Here is a 24,918-nt window from a genome sequence, read left to right on the forward strand (position 1 = left end):
CAGTCCTTTTATGCCATAGTCAAGTAGCTTCCTGACCAGAATGTTGAACACAATCATAGGCCTTAGATAAATCACAGAAGATACCAAGTGCATTCTGTGATTCCTCCCAGGCATTAAAAATATTCTTGATTAGTTCAACATCTGCATTCGTTGTTGAACATTCCCTTGCCCTTACCGACCGATCTACAAGGGCCACACCGTATAAGTCATATTAGACTGAACATATTAATTTATACAAAATTCCAGTGTAATTAGCTACGAAAAGCTGATCTGTGCCATAAAACAGTTTGTGTCATAAAGCGTACAAAAATATCAGTGGCGCTAACAGGAACTTACAAATGAATATAATTTAGTCTCAAACGCTTGCAAGATCCAAAGTAATTCGCTCTAATCTAATAGCGGCAGTAAAGTTCCGAGGCGAATTTCAGGGAGGGTTGCGCGCCATAAAATTTTACGACCCGGTTGTCATGGCAACGCCGCCATGATGCACACCTCAAAATGTTGCCAGCTCCCGTGTCGAAGATGTTGTTTGTTATTAATTTACATATTATCTAGAAGTGGACATTGTACGTTTCAGGCTCATTTTGTAAATCTCCCTAATGTTCTTTTGTAGGGTTTATCGTGTGAGATATTATGTTTTTAAGTCTCAAGTTGAAGTGCGCAGATTTATTTGATTGCGATTTTGTCGCATAGCGCTACGCATGAGGTCGTTTTGCGATTGTTTGAACTATTTTTTGTCCATAATATCACTAAACAGTGAGGACATGTGACATCAAGGAAGTGACACAACATTACTATTTAAAAATATTATAAGTGCTTTTCGAAGTATTCTCCGCGAAAATTGACACATTTTTCCATACGATGGAACCAATCGTTGAAGCAACCAGTCTATTCGGAAGTTGGAAACGGCCATTTGGAGACCAATGGCCGTTTTGTAGGCGTCCCAAGCTTCTTGAATTCGATGAAAATCTCTGACCACGCAATTTATTCTTTATTTTAGGGAAAGTATAGAAATCATTAGGGCCTAGGTCGGGGCTGTACGGCGGATGGTCTAATAATTCTATGTTTTCTTGCTCTAAAAACTCTTTTGTCCTGTGCGCGGTGTAAGAACTCGCATTGTCGTGATGGAGGATGATGCGGCGGTTGCAGTTCTCTTTACGGAGTTCAGAAACGACCTGTGGCAAACAAATGCTAGCATACCACTCTGCATTAGCCGTTCTTTGTCCCTCAAGAGGAATAGTCGCAACATGGCCGGGTTTGGAGACAAACTTGTTTTTTTGGAACACTCCGTGAACGAACAATTTTTGTTGGCTTTAACTCATTTCCGAACACCCAAACTCGTGACTGGTTTTTTGTTTCGGGTTCGTACGCGTATATCCAGGATTCGTCACCTGATACGATGTTGTATACAGCATTTGAGGATCCTGCGTGGAATCTTTCGAGAGTTCTGACGCACCAAGTAACGCGAGCCGCTTTTTGCTCTTCACAGAGCAAATGCGGTATCCATCGGGAAAGCAACTTTTTTACACCTAATTGTTCATGCAAGATTATTTGTATTTGACTCATGCCAATGTCTACAGTTGCCTGAATTTCGCGGTATGTCACATGTCGATCTTCCTCAATCAGCTTACGCACAGCATCAACGTTTTCTTTGGTGACTGCAGTTTTTGGACGACCTTGACGGGGATCATCACTGAGCTTGACACGTCCACGTTAAAATTCAGCAAACAAGCGATAAATTGTGGTTTTGGATGGGGCTTCATCACCAAATGCAGAAATCATCCGGTAAACACACTGTTTTTGTGTTAAACCACTTTGAAAGTCATAATAAATCATCGCTCTAGAATTTTCTCGAGTCAATTCCATTTTCTCAACGACTAAACAAGTTTAACAAGACCTTGTGATAAGACCGACATCCTTTTTTTAAATAAATAAATGGTATTCGATTTTTAAAACCAAGGAGTTTTCAATTAAAAAGATTTTAATATGACAGGAGCAGTGGAAATATTCCATTCCCGATACTTTTAGTGCAGCCTATGTACTTATATTAACTAGTCTTGCCATAAATATTGAAATAAAGAAAAAAAAATCTATTGAAAATAACATGTATTTTTACAGTGTGTTAGTTTAATGCATAAATATAAAACAATTTAAAATGTAAAACGCTTATTCAAAATGGTCTTCATTAGCTGCAATACAGTCCTTTAAACGTTTTGAGGCCACTTATCAATAGAATCACGCACTCTTTCCATAGGAAAATTCTTCACTGTCGATTGTACGGATTGTTTAGGGACTCCGAATTATCATGGCGTTTAGAGCAAGCCGTACGCTCTAAAACTGACCACAAATCATAATCCAGCGTATTAAGATTAGGACTAGACGACGGCCAGTCTTCAGCTCTGGTGAAGTCCGAAACGTTCGTTTCCAACCAAGACTACTCAGACCGAACTTTAGGACCCGACGCCGAGTTTTGCTGAAAGGACCATTCTTGGTTATTGAATATGGTGTTATTCTTCTCACTTCACTACCTTCTCAAGAATTGTATCTTGATACACTTGTGCCGATGTTTAGATAACTTTTACACAAAAGTATGGCTCAGTCACTCATTCATCTTTAGCTTTCGTAAAGAATTTCTTCGAATTCTTTCCCTTGGTGCTATGACCACCTTTTTCGTGCGGACACTACGCAATGATATTTAAAAGTATAGATTAGGTTACGTAGACAACATTCGGTGTTTGAAAATGATACACTAACGCACACAAATTTAACATTGCAATAGCACACTACATTACGATTACACATCAAAGAAGGATAGTAAATACAATTATCGCAAGCGAAAAAGTGATAAATCTATTTTGCTGATTGCTTCGTATTTGTATAGTAAAATACAGTTAATTCCTCAGATATGATTTTTTACCGCACACCGTGATTTATGCCTAAATAACGATTCATTCATGAGTTCATGTAGTAAAAACTATAAATTAGTAAAACTGCATTGCACATTATCTACCTTATGTAGATAATGTGTAATTGATTTAATAAAAAATATTTTAATATTGATTATAATATACGGCCACATTGATGATATCAATTATTTGTACATAAAATAATAAGAAACATACAGACACCAAATCAAAACCGAAAGGTATCTACAGTAAGGGTCCCTTTTTACAATTTTACTAAAGGCTCCCAAAAAGTTTTAAGATTACAATTTAATATAATTTTTTGTATCTTATATTATTTATGAATTTATTTGTTTGGAAGTCTTTTTGTTGAGGGCTTATTACAATAAGGAAATGGGAGAAGAAGAAAATTATCCATTGATTCTTCTGCAGTTAGCAAGGGATATACTGAAAGGGACAGTTTTACTGAAAAAACTCCTACGTAAACAAATAGCACTCACTGTCTACCTCCGCTACCTACCCTAAAACTTTTTTTAGTAGTTTGATAGTTCAGCTACCTATATACGCACTTGTTTATTAAAAAATATTACATTTCGTATTACATTCACTGCAAAAACGACTTTTTTACATCATTTCCTAAAATATTCTACCTCGATCATCCCGCAACAGACAGCATCAATATTTCGTCACTTCTGTGCGTTAATCTATGATCGGCTTGGTGGTGATCGGCGTTGTCATGGCGACGTATTTATTTTATTAGATAAATAATGAAATCAAATAAAATGTTAATAATCATGATTTCTTAACTGTGGTACGTATTTCTATGATTTTTTTTTACTTTCGTAATTAGTGCATCTTCCCATAACACAAGACAGCATTTTAATGTTTTACCTATATCAAATTTTAAGCAATTCTGTCAACAACAAACGCATGTGTACCGTTTTCGTATCGAGAGAGCGACTACGACCAAAGGAACCAATTGACTCAATTTAGGCGATTGATTTTCGGCGCGCTAGTGACATATCTACCTCTTTTAATACTATAATATCATTGACACTACGTGGATCTTTTTCTGTCACAAACAGAGGAGGTTTCATTGTATCTATTAATAGCTCGGTACACAAACATTTTACTAATACCAAGCGTATGAATAGTTTTAATAATTGCATTTGGCTCCATACCTACTTTGTATAATGGAATCACAGCGATTCGGTTCTCTTTATCACTCCACGCCATTTTAACATCGCAAAATATTGTGCCATGTATTGGCACTAAACATCAAAATGAGAAAACTCAATGAACAATCATATTAAAATGGCAGATGCCAAATTCAAATATAATATTTTGTTTATTTTTTATTGTAACAGTATTTATGGCCAGACCAATTATTTAGTAATCAAGAAATCATACTTTTATGTGAACTTTTAGAAGCTACTCGAATTGTCTGAGATCCAGTTCTCTGTGAACGGCTCGATAGCCAGGCGTTGCGTACAGAATTAGCTTCATTTTGTGTCTTCCATTGCATTCATCATGGGTAGTGTTTCGAAGAGCTGTTTCACCTGATTCCTGCCGCCAAATTCCACCATCGACACGCCACATATTAGAATATCATCCCCACCATTTGGATGTGTGGCGTTCCGCCACAGTGCGATTATCAAGGAAATTTCTTCCACTTACAGCCAAGCTGTAGAATGAGTTTCCTTGTGCAGTGTTTACGGGACGGTCCGACATGGGTACCTTCAATAGTTAATGCAGCAACTTACAAAGCCATTGTAAAATACTTCATTTGATTCAAGAGTGAGTTTATTGTATGTTCTTTTCACGAGCTCTTCTTTTTCCGAACATATGGTAGATTCAGTCATTTAAAAAAAGGTTTTATAGTGATGATTCAATAGCGTTTAGTTTAAGCCTAATTGAATAACGATTAATTGTCTTTGATTTCGGATGTTGTGACAAGTGCCGCCAACTTCCAAGTCACAAGTGAATCTTAGTTCGGAATCATTACAGCACTACGTGTCCAAATATTTGTCGATCAGTCGTCAAGTCAGACGAGGACGGTGCACGGTGCGGCGATCTGGTGCTAATTGATGCAGGAGATGCGGGGTTCGATAGCGACTGATGTTGAACACGCGGTGCTAACGCGGTGTCCATATTTTTCACACTTTTGCGGATAAATCACAGTATCTTATTAAGTTATTGATTCAAAATGGTTATCAATGGAACGACACAAGCAGTATGTATAATTGCGAAGGTTGTAAAATAATCATTGGATCTACTACATTTTACATGCACTCCAGTTATGCCAGCAATACTCCTGTGATCTTTAATAATTACTTACACCGTCAAAACTTACGGCAACTTAAAGTTATTTAATATGGTGGTTTCTCCTGATAGTTCATTTCTTAAAAGTTTAGTCTCTGCTTTGGATGTAAGAGTTTATTATTAGATATGAATATAATTCCATGCTTTTTTGAAGTACGACTATTCCTCACTTCGCTCTTCAGCTTAGTATAGTGTTGTTTGAGTTAATGTTCTGATATTACATATTAATATGCGTACAGATATGTAAACGAAAATCGTGATAATAATTATGAATCTAGTTGTATCTAGTTCTAAATGATTTTATTCTCTTCTCATGACTTGTGCTTATGTAACATTCAAATCTACCAAATGTTACAAGTTTTGTTATGGAACTTTTCGTATTAAAAAAACTACATTTAAAAACACCGACTTCAAAAACTCTAAAGTATAAAATAACTTAATACATATTTAATTTAATACAAGTCTTATGCAAATCTTATATAGATTTGAAGTCGGTGCCAAGCCAACTGTAATAGCAGGTACCCTACACTCGCCACGCCTGATTTTGAGCGGGATAGCTTCGTCTAGAACTAAACAACCCAAGCCAAACAACAAACTAGAACTGAATTACGTAATTCGGTTCATAAATCCCAGCGTAATCGGTGCACATACATAAAAAAAATACCAAAAGAAATGAGAACCTCCTCCTTTTTGAAGTCGGTTAAAAACGTATTTATAAAAGGATGTTTTATTGCTAGAACTTAATTTAAACTGGCTTTTATATTGAAATTAAAATGCAATAATTTATTATAAACTCTTGTTTCTGTTATCAAGCAAACAAGTTAAGGTAACTAGGTGCATATGATATGGAACTTTATTGTAAAACAATTTGTGGCATTTTCAACTTGATATCACATGAATCTTTTCAGAACAGTGTGATTACTTAAAAGGCTAATGTATTGCACTGCGTGTAAAACAATGGGTGTTTGTCCTCTGATTCCAAAGAAAATTATCATAGCATGGTCACCCTATGCGTCCAGGAATAGTCCCCCTTCATCGCTTTGAAGTGTCCGCTTCACAGTTTGTTTATAAATACTGCTTGTACTTTTAAACAGCGGGCTAACCAGCTTAGTGTATTCATTTGTGGCTTACCATGCGCCGACAAAACGTACGGACAGATGTGAGAGGATGAACTATGGTTATAGATAAAGCATAAACGCGTATAATATTACAGAACCATTGATTTGCACCGATACGATTCAGTCTGTCAGGACCATGTGTCGCGCCGAGTTACTGTAGTTTCATTTTACGTATTGTAATATTAGATAATGTATTTGAAACCGTTTGTTATATTCAAAGCGCGGTCGAAACACAACTGAACGGAAACTCTGCCTAATAGACGAGTAGGCAGAGATTTGCTTCAGATAATTTTTGAGCGTGATTGATTGGGAGTCTAATTGTTTATTGTACGTCAATGATACTAAAAGAATGAATGAGGCATAACGTTGGCCTTGATTGTCTATACTGTTTTTCAAGTCCTATCTCGACACTGTCAAATTCGATGAAACCACTGAGAGAGAACTCTATCTCTTTCACAGCCATTCCAAACATAGTCAGCGCATAAAATTGTAGAACCCTGCCTTAAATTGAATAAAAACTTATTTTAAGTTATACTTTTTAACACAAAAGTAACAGGGCGAAGTCCGTTCCTAAAATTTTCTGACGTTTGCGGCATTCATTATTTTTTTCTTCGTCCATTATAAGGACAGGCAAAGGGTTCAAGCCAATACAGCCGTATTCATTATTTAATAATTAATTGTTAAAGCCATCTTTGCAAGATTTTTTACAAAATTGTTCTTTCTAAAAACATAGAGTAGCACGAGGAATAAATCATTTTAATGGTTTTAGCTTCGTTAGGCCAAAGAAGTATAACTTCTTGCGTGCATACATAAGTACACACAAACACATTTTTTTTTATATTACCGAATGGTCCGCTTATAGCTTCATAATGTACTTATTGTAAATATCAGGCTTTGATCATAAACTAATGACGAATGTTATAATATATGCGTGCGACGCTTAGCTTGCATTTTGGGATGTTTATGTTTCTATGTATCGTTCTGAGCGACACATCATTAAGTCAGCATTAAAATATCATAGATACAGTGTAGCGACCATTTGCAAGTCAACAACGATTTACAATATGAATGTTTCATAAACGCCTTGAAGTATTTATCAAAAAGGACACGTGAAGTGTATAAAGCTCGGTACATATATAACGAACGAAAGTCCTGTAGCGTCAGTACGGTTTGCAGTTTCTTTAAGTTATTACTGCTTTGTTTTTGAAAATTTTATTTTAACGTTTTGACTTAATTCTGTAGTTTCTGGGGTTTGTGTTGCTATAATTGTTGTGAAGGACCGAGTGCTTAACGAGCCGTAGTTCCTTGTGTGTGGACAAAGAACATGATAGAGCTGTACATACCTGTAAGAAAGCTATTCTGTTCATAATGTTCGTTTTATATTGTTCTTATTTTTGTTTAGTTCAGAATAGCTTGTTGGTGTGTCTATAATAAATAAATAAACATAGTGATCGCCGATTTTTTCACACAGACCAAAAAATATCAGTTAACGATAGCTATTGTGCTATAGAATAATAAGTACAGTAATAGAACAGTAGTGTAACTCAGCGATCTCCTTGAAATTCATGCCTACGTCCGCGTCGGGCGGAGCGCTAGAGTAGTGGATACAAAAAGATTGACGACGCAAACGGAGACGTCAATCTTAGAGGCCGTAATCGTGTGTATGTGTGCGTGTGTCGATCCGGCGCTCTAGTATGAAGTTAAAGTACGTTACTATTAATGTATTGTGACGATAGCGAGCGAATGAATGGTGTCCGGTGTGGACGTTCAAGTGAATAGCATATTGCCAAAGTAAGCTTAGGTAAAAAATATCGATATATCAAAGTATCGACATATTGTTTTGGAAAAGAAAATGAATGTATCGTACTGTCGATATTTTTAATTTCAATATAAGCATTAAGTCTCGATATTTATTTCAGTCTCAGTTCTATATTACATTCTATATTTTCAGAGCTCCAAGAAAATCTATTAATTGTTTTCTTGAGACTATAAGTGATTTCATGTAGGTATATTGTTTACAAGTTTCGTGTGATACACAAATATAAAACTACCTTCAACTGTATTTATAGAAACAATTTCTGATTTAGTTGTTTATTTTATGCTCTATAGATTAGTTTATATCTAATGCTTTAAGAAAATTTATTGAATAAGGCGTTACTTTGCGGAAATCCATAACTATACAAATTATTTAAGTTTTCTTTAGTGTTAATTCCGCCAATATTTGTCTTTAAAACAATTCGACACGTGTTTCGCCTCTACACGAGGCATCCTCAGGACGTGTTGTCTCGCCAAAATCTGGCACGAGACTAACTAACTAACTACTATCTAGTCGACTAGTTGACAAATATTGGCGGAATTAACACTAAAGAAAACTTAAATAATTTGTATATCTAATGCTTTGTTAACTTTGCTAGCATTCTTATCCGTTGGAAAGAGCGGTCTTCCTAATACAGTTTCCACGACTTTAACACGACAACAAAAACGAGCAGGACGGTAATCCAGCTGATGGTAATTTATACGCCCTGCCTATTACAAAGCACTATCGCTTACGATTTTTAAAAAACCCTAACTGCTAAGCGGCACTACAATTGCGCTCGTCACCTTGAGAAATAAGATACATGTTAAGTCTCATTTGCCCAGTAATTTCACTAGCTACGGCGCCCTTCAGACACAAATACAATAATACCTGCACATTACTACTTCATGGCAGATATAGGCGCCGTTGTCGTACCCATAATCTTCCGGCAATCTGTGCAAAGAAGCCTCCCACTGGTATAGCTCTCAGTCGCCTCTTACGACATCTTTTTGGCCGTGAATTTGGCAATACCGGGCTACTGAGTAAAATATGTATATAAGTTCGACTGTTTTTGAACAGATGGCGGTCTCCGTTTTGAACCAGCGCCGTACAACAAGAAGTTGGAGCTGAATGGTGTCGGCAAGATACACTGTAAAGTAGCCGGCGGAGTGGCGCCGGCGGTCCAGTGGTTCATGGTGAGTAATACTCATTAAAAGCCGGCTTATTTGTTTTTTATTAAAAGAGAGGACAAACGAGCATACGGGTCACCTGATGTTAAGTGATCACCGCCGACATTTCTTGCAATACCAGAGGAGCGGTGTTCCCCTCTTTTTTTGAAGGTACCCATGTCAAATTGTCCTGGACACCGCACAAGGAAGCTCATTCCACAGGTTGGTCGAACGTGGAAGAAAGTTCTTTGAAAACCGATTTTTCAAATTTAACACGTGTGTACAGGTCAACGTCTGTCGGGTCCGCTAGTGGTAGTCCGCTGTATATTATGTATGTTAATGTATGTTAGAAAAAATAATAGCGATCTCAAGAAGAATTGTAATTTAAATTAATTCAATTCAAGAATAATAATAAACTGTACGTGACGTTGAATAAGTTAGCTAGAGTGAAGAGTATCCTTTATAGGTATTGATATTCAACACATTATAAAACACCAAGCGGTATACTAAGACTCACTGAGCACAAATTTAAGAAATATATTAAAGCTTTTTTACAAAGAAAGCTTACTATAGTGTATTAATTATATATAGAGGATAATAATACATGGTTCTTGTCTGGTTCTGCGCAGGCCAGCTAAGTTGTGATATGCTTTAAATGATGGGCTAGGAGTTCCATATCAGTTCTTCTCCTCAAGACAAAGCCCCTTTATAACAATAAAATTTATAAAATCATTACGCTGTTCAGACGGAGAGGATCTTCAAACGGAACCAATTTTCTTTTAGAGCCATCGGACCTTAAAAATCATTTTTCAAGTTTAATAGATTTGTCGTTCCTCGTTGCATGCGGCAGTTCAAATAGCTTAAAACATACTTGCAGTCATCGTGTAGCTAAGAATGGGCTTACCAGAGACTGTCGATGTAATTCTAACATAAAAAACACAAAAGATTATCTTAAAAGTTAGAACCGATTTTCTATTACATTATTGTTTGTGTTATTAGTCTGAGCTTGAGCAATTTAAAAACATACATGGAAGCTTGTAAGTAGCATTTAGTAATGTATTTGTTATCAAACATTTTGTAAAAATGGCTGTTAGTTTCCCAAATAAAAATAAATAAAAAAAAAATGTCTAAAGAAGGGGTGCTCGACAGCTACTTCCTGCGCATTAGTGTATATGTAGTCTATAATATCTTTTTCAGTGGCATCTTTATGCACATTCGGTATAAACCACTGCACCTTAGTCATAGCTGCCCTAAACTTGCAGTTCTGTCCACTAGGGGCCTTTCCAGTCTTGAAGCGTTTCCTAAACCTCAGTCGTCTCACTTCCGTCCACTCCTCCGATGACAGCCTATGCTTCCATTCTCCCTCTATGCGTTCCACGTCAGCCATAGCAGCCTCGAAACACACACCAACACTATCTCGATTCGTCGAGTCCAGATTTGGGACCGCCCGAAGAGTACGTCAGTTGGCGCTTTTTCACGCGTCGATTGTGACTGTGTGTAGCAGCCCCTCCGGCCCACTATCCCAACATATGAGGACGTTCAAGTTCGACGCTCCTATTCGTTTATTTACATTTTTAAAACAACTAGCCGTTGGCAGCTGAGGTGACCTACAGATCTTGTATTGTGTTATACGACTGTACGATCTCAATAGTATTTTTCAACATCCTTGTCCACAGAATGATGCCGACGCGCTCCCAGAGGGTGTGAGTACAGCGAACGGCACTCTTCTTATTGCCGAGGCGAAGAGAGATCACGCTGGACAATACACATGCAGGGCCACCGAGGGCGAGACGACGATCAGTGCCAAGATTACGCTCGATGTTGTCGGTAAGTTGTATAAAAACGACCTGATAAATAGTTCGGAAATTCCAAATGTGCACGCTTCGTAAACTCATTTTTAATCGGCTTCCAAAAATTAGGAGGTTCTCAATTAGACTGTATTTTTTTATATTTCTTACCTCAGAACGTTCGACTGGGTGATTTCGATAATTTTTTTTTTAAATAATAATTTGGTTCGTAAATTTGTCGCGCACATACTTATAGCAAATTTAAGACTTCTATTTGCTATTGTCAGAGCTGGACCAAATTGCAATGGGAAGCATGAGCTTTCAAATATCAAAATCGGTTCACCCAGTCACATGAAAAAAAAACATACCGAATTGAAAACCTCGTCCTTTTTGGAAGTTGGTTAAAAAATCAATATCGGTTTCGTGAAAACTGCTTTTTTTGACATGTCAATTAGTAGAGCACTCGCTTCGCTCATGAGCCGTGCAATTAACTGATAGCTTTTCTAACTTGTTGTATCTCCATGAGGTATCTTCTTTCCTCTACGTACGTTAGTATATACGTTAGTACATTTTATGTATATGCTACACACAATTATCTTTTGTTCCACAACGTTCCTTCAACATCGTTCGTTTAGTTTGGACCCGGCCTTAATGGGCGAAAATACTTCATTTCATAAAAGTGTGCATTGAAAAAGTTTTAATGTTGTACAGTTTCTCCACGCGTGCTCGAGCCCACAGCTGGGCAACAAGTCCACGTGAGAGTGGGCGAAGACGTGACGTTGAATTGCCGGGCCATTGGGGATCCATCGCCCACCATACACTGGGATAGAAACAGCACCATATTGAGCACGCAAAGTTAGTACCTATGTTTATTTATCGACCGTTTTTTTTAAGGTTTCGTAATCGAAGGGTTAACAACGGAATCCTATTAGTATAGTTTTGCTATCAGTCCTTGTGTAATTTCTGCGGGCCTTATCGCATAAACCACAATAGTCGGTAAGTTTTTTAATGAGTCTTAAGGCAGAACCGCATTACAGCGGCGCTGCGCAATACTGCACAGCGCGGCGAAAAGCGTCGAAATATTATTTCAATCATTTCGCACGGTGCATGTCGCACTAGAGCGGTGCTGCACTATTTGTTGATGCGCACCGCGGGCCGCGGTAAAGTTGTCTCCGAGAGAATATTTTAACGCAGCAAGCGGTGCGTCGCTTTAGTATGCATACAGCTATTTCTTAAGTTTATAGAATTTTGTCTTTGATATTCTTATTTTTTTTTCCTAGTCACTGAACAAATAAATTCCTCATCATTATCGCTCATATTATAACGTTGCTTGCACGCGAACTCGTATAGAACTGACGCGAGCTGCCGTTTACTGCAGTTGTAAATTGTAATGCGATAGGTACCGCCATACGACGTGACGACGACCCGCCGCGCAGCGCTGCTCTAGTGCGAACCGCACCCTTACTGTAGTATTTATTTTAAGAGGAAATATTAGTGTTCCTCCTTGTTTTTCACCATAGATCATTATTATTTACGACTCTTTGTTTTGCTTTTTTTGATATTTCTCTTTTTGTAAGTGCTAGAGTACTTAAATTCTGTACTCAAATTGCTTAAAGACGCTTAATCCAATAGGCCGCAAACACAGGCCTAGTATACAAATTCGATCACAATAGGGGACATAATTATTGGTTTGCCGAAATTTAATTATTGGTTTATTTTTGGAGAAGAAAAATGCTAAAAACGTAATCCGTATTTTTGAGTTTTTAACAATTTTCAGTCAGAGCTGCATATTGTCGTTACCCCACTAATTAATGTCTCGCCCGAGTTAGTATAATTATTAAATCTGCAGGCCTTATAGCTAATGTTTCCTCTTAATGTATATATTATAAATATATATATATATATATATATATATATATATATATATATATATATATATATATATTAAATTAAATAATGTAACATTTTGCAACATAACGAGGAATACATGTGCTCTTACAATTTAAGTTCTCGTCCGGCCATTTTGCTAACGGTACTGATTATTAAGCGGAAGCGTCTGTCCGGGGTTGAACTAAAACTTAGAGCTTTTAGAACAAGTTTAATGCCGGTTGTATACACTCGGGGAGACACCACGAGGCAGGCCGAGAGCGACTGTGTACATGGAGCTCTTCTCTCGTCTCGGTCTCCCTCGCCTCGCCTCGTTCGGTCTCGGTCACTTGTCGGTTTTTGCGCTCGAGTCAAAGGGTCTCGTTGGCCCTCGCGAGAAAAACGAGAGCGAACGTGTACACACTCGTTTCACGCAGTTGCCGGCTGACTGTGTTTAGGTGAAGACGCGTTAAAATGTGGTCTGGTGGTAACGAACGTGAATTGGAATTTTTGGAGTGTTTTCAAAGGGAGCCGGTACTATGGAACTCAAAAGATACCAAACACAACGACAAGCAATATGTGCACGATGCTTGGATGCGCATACGCGATCATATGGGAATACCAGTGGTAGATTTAAAAAGAAAGCGAGATTCACTTAAGGCCACATACCGTGGCCATAAAAGAAAGATTGTTGCATCTACACTATTTGGAGCTGGAGCTGAAACAGTCTAAAAACCAATATGGTTTGCTTTTGATTTAATGGATTCGTTCTTAAATGATATTGTTCAGTGTAGAAAAACTATGAACACGGATGCACCAGTAAGTAAAACATTAATTATTTTTCATTTATGAATTTATTAATTAGCGAAGATAATAGTAACAATAGTGTGGCAACTATTGTAACTATAACCTACGTAGAAATTATAGTTAAATAGCTAAATTTTACATATTGTAATTGTTAAAGAAATATGTTGTAAATTCTTCTCGAATCTGACTTGCGTCTAGTGTTGGTCTTCGTGGTATTGGTTGCAAAGGTCTAATGGCACACGTGTCTTCAATGTCATTCCTCCATTAACCTGGCACTACCAGTTCATCGTTACTGTTGTAAACATCTATTGTTCCTGGAGGTGTATATATTGCCGATGATATACTACTTTTTCTTAAGAAATTATGCAGCAGTACACATGTCATAAAGGCATAAAAGGCATTTATTTTCTCAAAATTGATTCCTTTAGAATTCTTTTTGATGTCATTTCTTATACTACTAGATACTACTACCGCTTCGGAAACAAATGGCGCTCTGAGAGAGAAGAAGCGGCGCAAGAAACTCTTCCAGCATTCTTTTTTTTGCGCTCTTTTCAATAAAAATATACAATATTGTACAGTTGCTATAAAATAATCACAATCTAGTCCCAGGCTGTCCGATCATTTAGATATTCAGCAGTGGAGTAATAGGATTTACGACAGAGCCATTTTTTTATAAAACATTTAAATTTATTTATAGATAATGCCTGAACAGTGGCTGGGACTTTATTGTAGAAGTGTATACATTTACCCTTAAAGCTATTATGTATCTTATGAAGCCTACTAGAATTAGTTACAAGCAATCCCTTATTTCTATTGTTATAATAATGAAAATCACTATTAAGAGCAAAAAGGTGACGATTTTTGTGAACATATATTAAATTTTCATAAATGTACTGACAATAAACAGTCATAATATTTATTTCTTTAAATTTTTCTTTGAGAGACTGTCTATAACCAAGCTGATATATAGCACGAACAGCTCTCTTTTGCAGAGCAAACACTATATCAATGTCAGCAGCATGACCCCATAGTAATATACCGTACGTCATGATGCTGTGAAAATAACTAAAGTACACTAATCTAGCGGTCGCAACATTCGTGTACTCTCTAATCTTTCTAACTGCATATGCCGCAGAGCTGAGTCTATCTGCTAGATGGGTAATATGTGGACCCCACTGAAGCTTTTTATCTAACGTGATACCCAGGAAGACCGTAGTGTCCACAAGTTCCAATCTCTGGTCATTTATAAGTACGTTGGTTTGTACCTCCGCTGTGTTTGGTGTAATGAACCGTAAACACTTTGTTTTTTTACTGTTTAAGTGCAGATTATTCGTCTCAAACCAACGCACTATCTTTGAGAGTGCATTGCTTACCTCGTCATCAATATCCGCACGTCGCTTCACTTCAAAAATAAGTGAAGTATCATCAGCAAACAATACAATCTCATGGCTATCATCTACCACAAACGGTAGATCGTTAATATATATAAGAAACAAGAAAGGACCGAGAATAGAACCCTGTGGAACACCTATTCGCACAGGTTTACCCGAAGACCGTTTGCCATTTACATCGACTATCTGAACTCTTTCGCTTAAATATGATTTTAACAGATTTAGGGCTCTATTTTTCACTCCATAATGCTTTAGTTTTAGGAGTAAAGTTTCATGGTGGACGCAGTCAAATGCTTTTGACAAATCACAAAAAATGCCCAATGCATCCTGTGACTCTTCCCAGGCGTCAAAGATGTGCTCAATGAGTCTAGTACCCGCATTAATTGTTGATAATAATAATCGTCATTGTAATAACTGTGGTTTTTTCTGGGTTCAGTAGTATTGGTTTCCGAAATATTCTAAATTTTGAAGCTAATATCCCAAATACATTTTCAACGACTACGCGTGAGGATGAAAGTTTCTTACTAAATATACGTTTCGGCGATCCTTCATTATGACTTCCTGGGTACGGTTTCATCACGTGTGATGACAATGCAAATGCTCCATTTCCCAGAAAAACAAATGGAACTTCTCTTGTACTCCCCGGTAGAGGTCGTGGCGTAGGAAAATTTAGATTATTTGAGCATATTCTTCTCCAAAGCTGACTATTACGAAACACACCGCCGTCACTTATTCTTCCTTGACTTCCAATTTCAACAAAAATAAAATTGTAATTGCTGTCGACTAAAGCAAGAAGTACAATACTAAAACTCCTTTTGTAATTGTAGTATTCGGAACCACTATTTATAGGCGATTGCATTACAATGTGCTTTCCATCCATGGCACCTAAATACCTTGGAAAGTTTTTGAACCCCTTTTCCAGTTGTAACCATGTCTGTGGAGACTCTGGCATCTGTAAAAAAAAAATTACATTATATTTTTTTTTGTTACAGTCTCCAGCTACACCAGAAAGTGTTATTTCCAATGAAGATGTGGATAGCAATCACTCAGATCCTACGACTTCTTCTCAGTTGCCATCAATACCGCGACGCCGTAAGAATCCAATAGAACTGCAAGAAGCTGGGAAGACGATGAAAGATGCAATGACCTCACTGAATAAAGTTTTGAATAAACCACAAGCGGTGGAAGATGATTTTGATCGTTACGGCAAGATTCTGGCTAATAAGTTGCGTAAACTATCTGAATTAGACAGTATAAAAATGATGTACGAAATAGATGGATTATTCATCAAGCGAATGAATAACACACCTCCACACTTCACACGTCCTTCACCAACGTATACTGTATATTCATATATACAAATACAACATCCAGCCGCATCACCCACATACTACGTACGGCCTGAATCGTCATCTACTTCCTATTCGGATCCAGGGGTTCAAACTTCTTCTTCTTAACTAACTAGGTACACACACCGGCAAATTCTATTTTCTATAATAAACAATGCTTAAGAGTAATTATATATTATTTTTGTTTCCACTTACCCTAATTTGATCCTTCAATACTCAGTTAAGAGCAATGCATACTTCAGGCACAATTCTTGAAATTATGGAACTTGAAACTTTGAACAGAAAATGTAGATTTTCAAAGCTATCTCCGCTGGCCAAAAATCTCAAAGTAATTGCTAGTCGAATTTTCGCAGGTATTGCTTCTCTTTTCGGTGTATCCATCTTGGTTATCATCGGTGCATTAAATTATTTATGCAGTAAATATTCAAAGTCTGTAACAGACATTCTTGTAAAGTTATCGAATTGGCCAGAGGGTTCTGCCAATAGCTCAGCCAATTGATTTCCCATGGTGGTCCTAAAATAAGAATAAAGAATTAGGTAGGTTCCAAAACTATTTAACAAACACGTATACGACTATTAAAAGACTATGGTCTATTTAAGTTTACCTGTTTCTATTGCGGTGAATGGTAACCATCCACCATCTCCTTCTTCGCCATGGCTTACGAATTTTCTTTTTATGCTAAACATGTAAAAAATTATAATAGCTCAAAGCACAAAGACAAGCAGCAGCAGCTAATTCTAGGTCCATTGTCTCGGGAGACTTCAGTGCAACTAACAGAATGAGTGTGTACAGGAATGCTTTCGACGAGAGCCCACTGGCCCGAGACTCTCGGCGAGAGGCTCTCGTCGAGTGTGTACAGCCGCCATAAGACTCATGTCGAAGGCTTTTTACAATATATACGATTACCTAAACGACATTACAATATGGAATTACATAAATAGTATTATATTTGCTACTTTTTATAAATGTTATTGTTCAACCTTGTGATATTTTACTAGATTGCATTATTTTGAAAGTATAATATAGGTACTTTAAAGAAGAGAATTCTCCACATTGACATTATATCTTGATTTTATGATTCAGATGATGACGTACAGCTGGAAGGTGGGGCGAATGAAACAACTGCAAGGTAAGAAAGTAGCGCCTGTATTCCAGAGGGCGCGGCCGTGGCGGCGCACTTCGTATCCCGTGGTCAATGTGTCTTATCTCTTGTAGGCATAGATATATAAAAAAGGGTACTGCACGCTGTCCAGGTCACATTTTAAAAGATTTACTAGCTTGTTAACATAATTTTAATAACAAGTAATCGAAATAATCCAAATTATTGCGGAACTGAAGTGGCAGTGGGCAGTGCACATAACTCGACAGATAGATCACAGTTGGGGCAGTAAAGTCCTCGAATGGGGACCACGTACCGGACGACGTAGTTTTGGTAGGCCCCCCACAAGATGGACTGACGATCTGTTCAATGCCTATACGATAAGTATATGTATTAAGGAGTAGGTAATAAACGTGTTTTGGTCAGTTTAATAAAAACTATTCCTAGCTCTATGATTTTCCAAATTTCCTATGATTAGACAACTAATTATTATTAACCGGTTGCATTATTTCTGGACTTTACGTCGATGACGTCACTTCGCCGCTTTGTAACGCAACGCTTTGCAAAACAAGCATCACTAGTATATTGTTATTAATAAATAAACTACGATTTACTTTTTCATTAGAATAATGATTGATATTAAGATGTTGTGTTGTGGTACTAATTATTATTATAATAATGATGAAATATCAATTAAAAAATCAGGGTTAGTTGAAAAATGTATTTATTTTTCTGGCAGAACTATTATAGCGACACTCATCAACATATACTACAGAACTGATGACAACAAAACTCAAACGTAACAATGAAAACTTCAAAAACAAAGCAGTGATATCACGAAAATATCACGACATGTACCTAATGGTGATGAAACTCCAAACCGTACCGACGTAACAGAACGAACGCGAGTGGGTGAAAGGGGAACGGGAGCAGGCTTCGTTGCATGTTCCAGCGAGGTCCAGCGATCATGTGGCCGTGTAGTACATAAAATTATCAAACAAATTAAGAAGTGTACTATGCTCCATACAATTTAGACTATATTGTCAAACCGGCAATCATAACAGTCCGTTAGTGTTAATGGTCATTTGTAATTTCAGAATAATGGTGTGGAACAACGGCACGTTACAAATACGTAATGTGACTGAGGATGATGCGTATCACTACGGGTGTACGGCGGGAAGTATTGCGGGGCTGTCTCGCGCCGAGCTGGAGCTCGTGGTGCATAATGGTAAGTCATAAACAACTGGACTCACAATCACGCTCAAACTTTGTCTGCTTGCGCGTTATTTGCAGAGTTTTCATTCAGTTGTGTTTCGACCACGCTTTGAATACAACGCCACGCAATAGCAAAGTGTTCAGTGAAAAACTGTCCATATAATATCAAACTCAAACTCAAAAAGGATTGTGTCGTATATTAGGTAAGTGCCCCTATACAGTAACAATATTATGTAATTAATTTGAAGGTTATAATCATTTTACTAAATAATTATATTTTAATTGCTTTAACAAAATGTTCTTGCCTCGTGTTCGCGTCCGATCTTCTAATGATCATATACAACTTTTAACATTACTGCCACGAAATAAGTTGTTAATTTGAGTGAATGTTTCTATGCTATCTGTTTAAGTTAATATATACGTATATACATCGTCGCTCGCAAACTTTTTGACTTGGAAGTCTGGTCGTTTAGAGCACCTGAATGGTCATAAATGAGACTTTACTCATGCCTAAGTCGCACACATTGCGCTAACGCGGTTGTATGTCAGTTAGGGCATTGTTTACTTCGTCATACGATACACAATGAAGAGTTATCCGCAAACATTAATATCTTCTGTTTATTTCTACAAGGTTAAATAGATCATGTGTTTGAATAGAAATCTTTAATCGCTCCGTGTAAGCAATAAGGAAAAGGAACGACCCTTGACGTGGAGTCCCTGGATGTTGTTCCGCGCAGTGGAACTATGATAGAATAGTATACTCACAACTTACTCTACGTTATTAATTAATTAACTTTAATAGCAAGAAAGCAAAATAGTTTGACACAGATTTGTAAAAAACCAATGAGAAATGTGTTGAGAACGTTTTAATGGAATAATGGCACTTATGTTTCCTCTCAATGTTTCTCCTTGCGAATATTCCCTGTGTCTGTAAATTTATTAAAAAATATAACACAAAACAACCGACTTCAAAAAACTATTCTATTAAACAATATAATATGCACTAAAGATTAACCCCCTTATTCATAATGGTCCGCTAACATTAAACAGCCGCTTAGGAGGGTTTTTTCTCATTCTGACTTAGGTCAATAGAAGATGACAGAGTGAGAATTAGCAATGCTTTAAGTTAGCAGACTATTATGAATAAGGGGGTAAATAATTGCCACCGAAATAGCACACGGGAAGCATCAGTTTTTAAATAAAAAACTATACTCTCCTTTTTTGAAGTCAATTAAAAATATGTATAAAGATAAATAAAAACACAACAATTTTATTTCATAAGGAAACTACTTCCCACCTCAAGAGTCCGGAGGAGTGGCGGGCAAAGCTGTGCTTGTTTCCATATCAGTCGCGGGTGCCTATATGTTGCTGGTGTTGGCGCTGATGGTATACTGCAGGAGGAGACGACTCCAGAGGCGACAGAGAGGTTAGTAGTAGCAGTGCTCTGTGAACGGGTCGATCACCTGGCGTTGCGTAGAGACATCACTTCATTGTGTGTCTTCTATCGCATTTATAATGGGGAGTGTTCCGAAGAGCTGTTTCGCCTGATTCCTACCGCTAAATTCCACCGTCTCACGACACCATACAAATTAGGATATCATCCCCACCATCTGTATGTGTGGCGGTCCTCCGCAGTGCGGCTGAGGAAATTTCTTCAACGCACAGCAAAAAGCTGGAATGAGCTTCCTTGTGCGGTGTTTACGATACGATATGGGTACCTTAAAAAATACACGTACTCCTTCCTAAGAGACCAGCCATGCTCTTGTGATTCCTCTAATGTTGCAAGAGAATGTGGGCGGCGGTAATCACTTAACAACAGGTGACCTGCTTGTTTATCCTCCTTTCCCATAAAAAAAAAGAATGACGTCACTGCAAACATAGAAAGCCCATTCGTTTTGGTTTTTATGTATGTATATTAGTAGTTTGAAAAAATATATGAGTGAAAGTAACTAGGGTACTGAGAGGTCAGAGTTTTATATTTAAAATAGTTATCACTGCTTGTGCTGCAGCCCCATTGTCGCAATAAGCCGAAGATGTGCGTGGTCGTGACATGGATACAAAAGTATTGCACGCGTTGGCGCTAATGTCTGATATTGATTTAACTTCGCGACTGCACTGAAGTCATTTTGATTGCAATATTCTTGGAAAACTATTGCCAGTTTTTGTTAACATTTAAGTCTTAGATCATTTATAAATTTCTGTATTTTAGGTGAAAAATTGGAGTTAGAAATGGTCGAGGGTAGAGAGAAGTTGGTGGAAGAGGGAGAGAAGAAAATACAAAATGGCGGTCCGCATAATGGACGACTTTTGCCGAACGAGAGGGATAGCGGTATGTCTTTTATACTTTATTTCTTCGGTATAATAGTTTTTAAGATTTCACATATTTGGAAGAAACATTTTTTGTAACATTTTTGGGATATACAACGCTGCGCGAATTTACCTACCCTTACCCTATTCGAAGATGCTGTAATTTTTGCAAATGGCCGCTTTAGCCAGTTCTGCTATGCTATTTTTAGAGTGAACATTATATCCCAAATACATTTCAAAAAGACATGAATCGCTGTATTTTGTGAACTTACAGCTAGGTACATGTATTAGCGCGTGCGTAGGAAATATAATATTATTAAAATTGCAAATCAGCTATGGCTAAATAATAGGCCGACGTACCTGAGATTCCGAGGTGCGATGGTCTGTAGCTGGCCCCCCGTTAATCCTCTAGGAACTCCTGGTGCTTAGGTGCATGTGATTTATGCGTGGCGTTACACCGAGAACTAAATGCGAGGCGATTAGGTCGTTGACCACTGATGAAGTATCAATCTACTATCATTATATTATGCGTATATTGCGTTCTGCGATTTGCGTGCAAACTGCGTTGCTCGGTGACAATTTTAGTTTGTTGTGGCGCATGAGACAACTGTCATTAGATTAGCCTCTTAGATCTCAGATCAGTCTGTTTGTGTATTTTATGTCTCTATGTATTTTCTTTCTACAGGAAACCGTCTGCACTATAATTTGCCATTACAAAATTACAAGAAAAGATTTGACATTATATATTTAGAAGTTTTTGCCAATAAATACATTTTATTGTGTACAGTCATTTGCTTTATAGAAATTAAAAGTTTTTTTAAATACTCGTAAAGATCTCGGAATCGATGCTTAAATTTTTTTTATTGGCGACGTTGGCAAAGCTTAAATTTATTCTCACATATGCCAGTCGTTCGACACCAACACTACCTGTAGCATTTAGCTGCTGGTCAGACTGGCCAGGCCCCCGGACAGCCGCTCCGGTGATTTTTGGAACGAAGTTCCTTACGGCAGGCTTGGGGAAGATAGGAATTATGCTTTGCGACCGAATTGAAAAATATATAGATATATACTAAGACCGTAACAAAAACATATAACGGAAGTGCTATAAAGAAAGAATGACGCACGTGCGTTACTTGTACATTAAACCATGCACCAGTATATGCATTGCATTGGCGAGGCGGAGTGAGATCAGAAAGAGGAGGGATGAGAGGAAACAAAACATATTTTATTATTATTAGTATTAAGAACAATCCAAAAGAAACGACAACGAGATATGGTACTACTATTGATGCTGTTTTTTCAAGATATTTTCACAAATAGAATCGCAAACATATTATGTATCTTATTTTAGTTAGCACTAGCCAATAGTTTCAGCAATAGAATTTAATGATGCGAATTGATTTATAAAATTACCTATATTAATAATAAAGCCTTTTAAATGTATTATTATCATGCATGTATATAATAAAGAAGCAAGGCCGGTCACATCATCATAATCCTCGTGGTTTTCCATTATTGTGGGCGTTGAACACGACAACAAGTGGAGCACAGTCTTATAAACACTCGATATATTAATTAGCAATAAAAGCATCAACTTCATAATTAACACAGAAATTACGATGAACGTGATGTAACCGATGCTTGCGCGTGCGATACAACCGCCTCGCTCAATAGTTCTTCCCTGACTGCCTGCTCGGCGTCCGTTCTCGACCACACTTGCACCGCACGCGTACTCGCTTCTTGTGCTCGACGTTCTTAACTACGACCTTATTCGTAACAGGTGCAGATAACTCCGAGGTATCACTAATGTCCCGAGCTTCGAAGAAGTCCGGGCAATACGAGCATCTCTCCGTGCCGAAGTCGCTAATCACAGAGCAAATTACTTTGGGTGAGATATTTTGTTTTATATATTCGTTGATTTACAATTAGGTACAATAACAGATAACAGGATAAAAGTTTCATGTAACAACAAGTACGGGAGGGATACTTTATGTGATCCTGAGATCCAATTAAAATTGTACACATCATACACCAAATACAGTAAAAAATTAAAGTGTACACAACAGAAATTACATAATAATGAAATTTAAGTTTAACATGAAATTGTTTTATATAAACTAGCTAGTTTTATGAAGAGTATTTTTAAACAAATGTATATTAAATACTCACAGAACGTGTTGGTACTTTAAAGTTTATCAAACTTAATAGATGACTATCCATAACACCATTCGGAATGCTATGTACGACGCACATATCCGATCAGAGAAGCCCAAGATTAGATCATTTATTCGTCTAGATATACTGTGACAGCTGTGAAAACGTCGAAATAAATTGAGATTGCAAGTTAAGGACGCGTTTACGAATCCAACAAAAATAAGATATTTTTCGGTAGAGTTTGTGATGAAATTAAACTAAGTCTAACAAAACTTAAAATTGCCATAAATAGATTACTTCTTTATCTCCAATTAGCGGGAAATGTTTGCTTTGAAATTTTGATATTTTATGTCGTAAAAACGTTACCTCTTCACACAAAATTGACGAAATGGGGCTTCATTCAGGATGAGTTTTCTGCTACCACTTACACTATTTGGCTCTTAAAAATTTTGTAAGGAAAGCAGATATAATATTTTCAAAAACACGGGAAATGAATTAATGAATATCTAATAAATAATATCAGAAAAAAATAAAAATGAATCGTCTAACATTCATATATATTTCTGATAAGCATGAGCTTTAAAGTGTGGTATTAAGGTTATTTTATTTTGTCACTCCGTACGCATTGCACAGAAAGATCTATCGAAATAACCTCAGTCCGCGCTCGGCCGCCGTCGTGGGTAGACCCTGTGTCGGTTGTAAGCAGCAGCTCGTACTCGGAAAGATCGCTGTACGAACATGAATATTTTTTATAAGCTATAAAATACTGTCTTTGACTTTACATATTTTGTACGCAGTCAGATTTTCAATAAATTATGTTTTTGTATTTTTTTTGAAGAATTAGTGATTTATAAGTTCATCTCTAAATATAAGGTCTAATCGAAATCCAAGATGGCGCTTATAAAATTGGCAACTTTTCTTCATGGGTGTCATTTTCATGGTTTTCGGGGTCAACAATAACGAATATCGGGTCAAAATCGAAATCCAAGATGGCGCCGATGAAATTTACCAACATCTCTTCATGGGTGTAATTTTCATGGTTTTCGGGGTCAACAAGAACGAATATCGGGTCAAAATCGAAATCCAAGATGGCGACAGTGAAATTTACCAACTTCTTTTCGGTGTCATTTTCATGTTTTTTTAATAATATTAATTAATAATTAAATACTTTATATGGTTCAAAAATACAGAAATCTTATTACTAATAACAAACAATATTATGGACATTACAGAACCAAAATGGTGTCTAGTCAGCATTATATACATATATATATATATATATATATATATATATATATATATATATATATATATATATATATATATATATATATATATATAAATAAAATAAAATTGAATCTGTTCGTAACTAATACACTTCTCAATTTAAGGAAAATATTAATAACATAACATTAAATCATAATATCATTGGTAAGTAATCGGAAAAATTTTGAATAAATACTAGATAAGTCATAACTTTGACATTTTAAACAAAATAAAGTATATCCATAAGACACCAATAAATCAGCTATAAAACCCAATGATGTTCTATACACATATAAATAAATAAATTTAAATGTTTTATAAAAAAATGGCTCTGTCGTAAATCCTATTACTCCACTGCTGAATATCTAA

General features: G+C 36.8%; 1 protein-coding gene across 1 annotated transcript in view; it reads left to right on the forward strand.

The window, feature by feature from the left end:
- Positions 1-24,918, forward strand: part of LOC126972603 (tyrosine-protein kinase-like otk) — a 93,779-nt gene that overhangs the window by 43,538 nt on the left and 25,323 nt on the right. Inside the window, exons 4-11 of the mRNA XM_050819461.1 lie at positions 9,219-9,334; positions 10,984-11,134; positions 11,806-11,949; positions 17,592-17,637; positions 18,705-18,835; positions 20,105-20,248; positions 21,032-21,151; positions 22,910-23,017. Coding sequence (XP_050675418.1) covers positions 9,219-9,334; positions 10,984-11,134; positions 11,806-11,949; positions 17,592-17,637; positions 18,705-18,835; positions 20,105-20,248; positions 21,032-21,151; positions 22,910-23,017 — 960 coding nt within the window. The remainder of the gene's footprint in view (positions 1-9,218; positions 9,335-10,983; positions 11,135-11,805; positions 11,950-17,591; positions 17,638-18,704; positions 18,836-20,104; positions 20,249-21,031; positions 21,152-22,909; positions 23,018-24,918) is intronic.

This window comes from Leptidea sinapis, chromosome 2 (genome assembly GCF_905404315.1).
Source record: "Leptidea sinapis chromosome 2, ilLepSina1.1, whole genome shotgun sequence".
Taxonomy (NCBI): Eukaryota; Metazoa; Arthropoda; class Insecta; order Lepidoptera; family Pieridae; genus Leptidea; species Leptidea sinapis.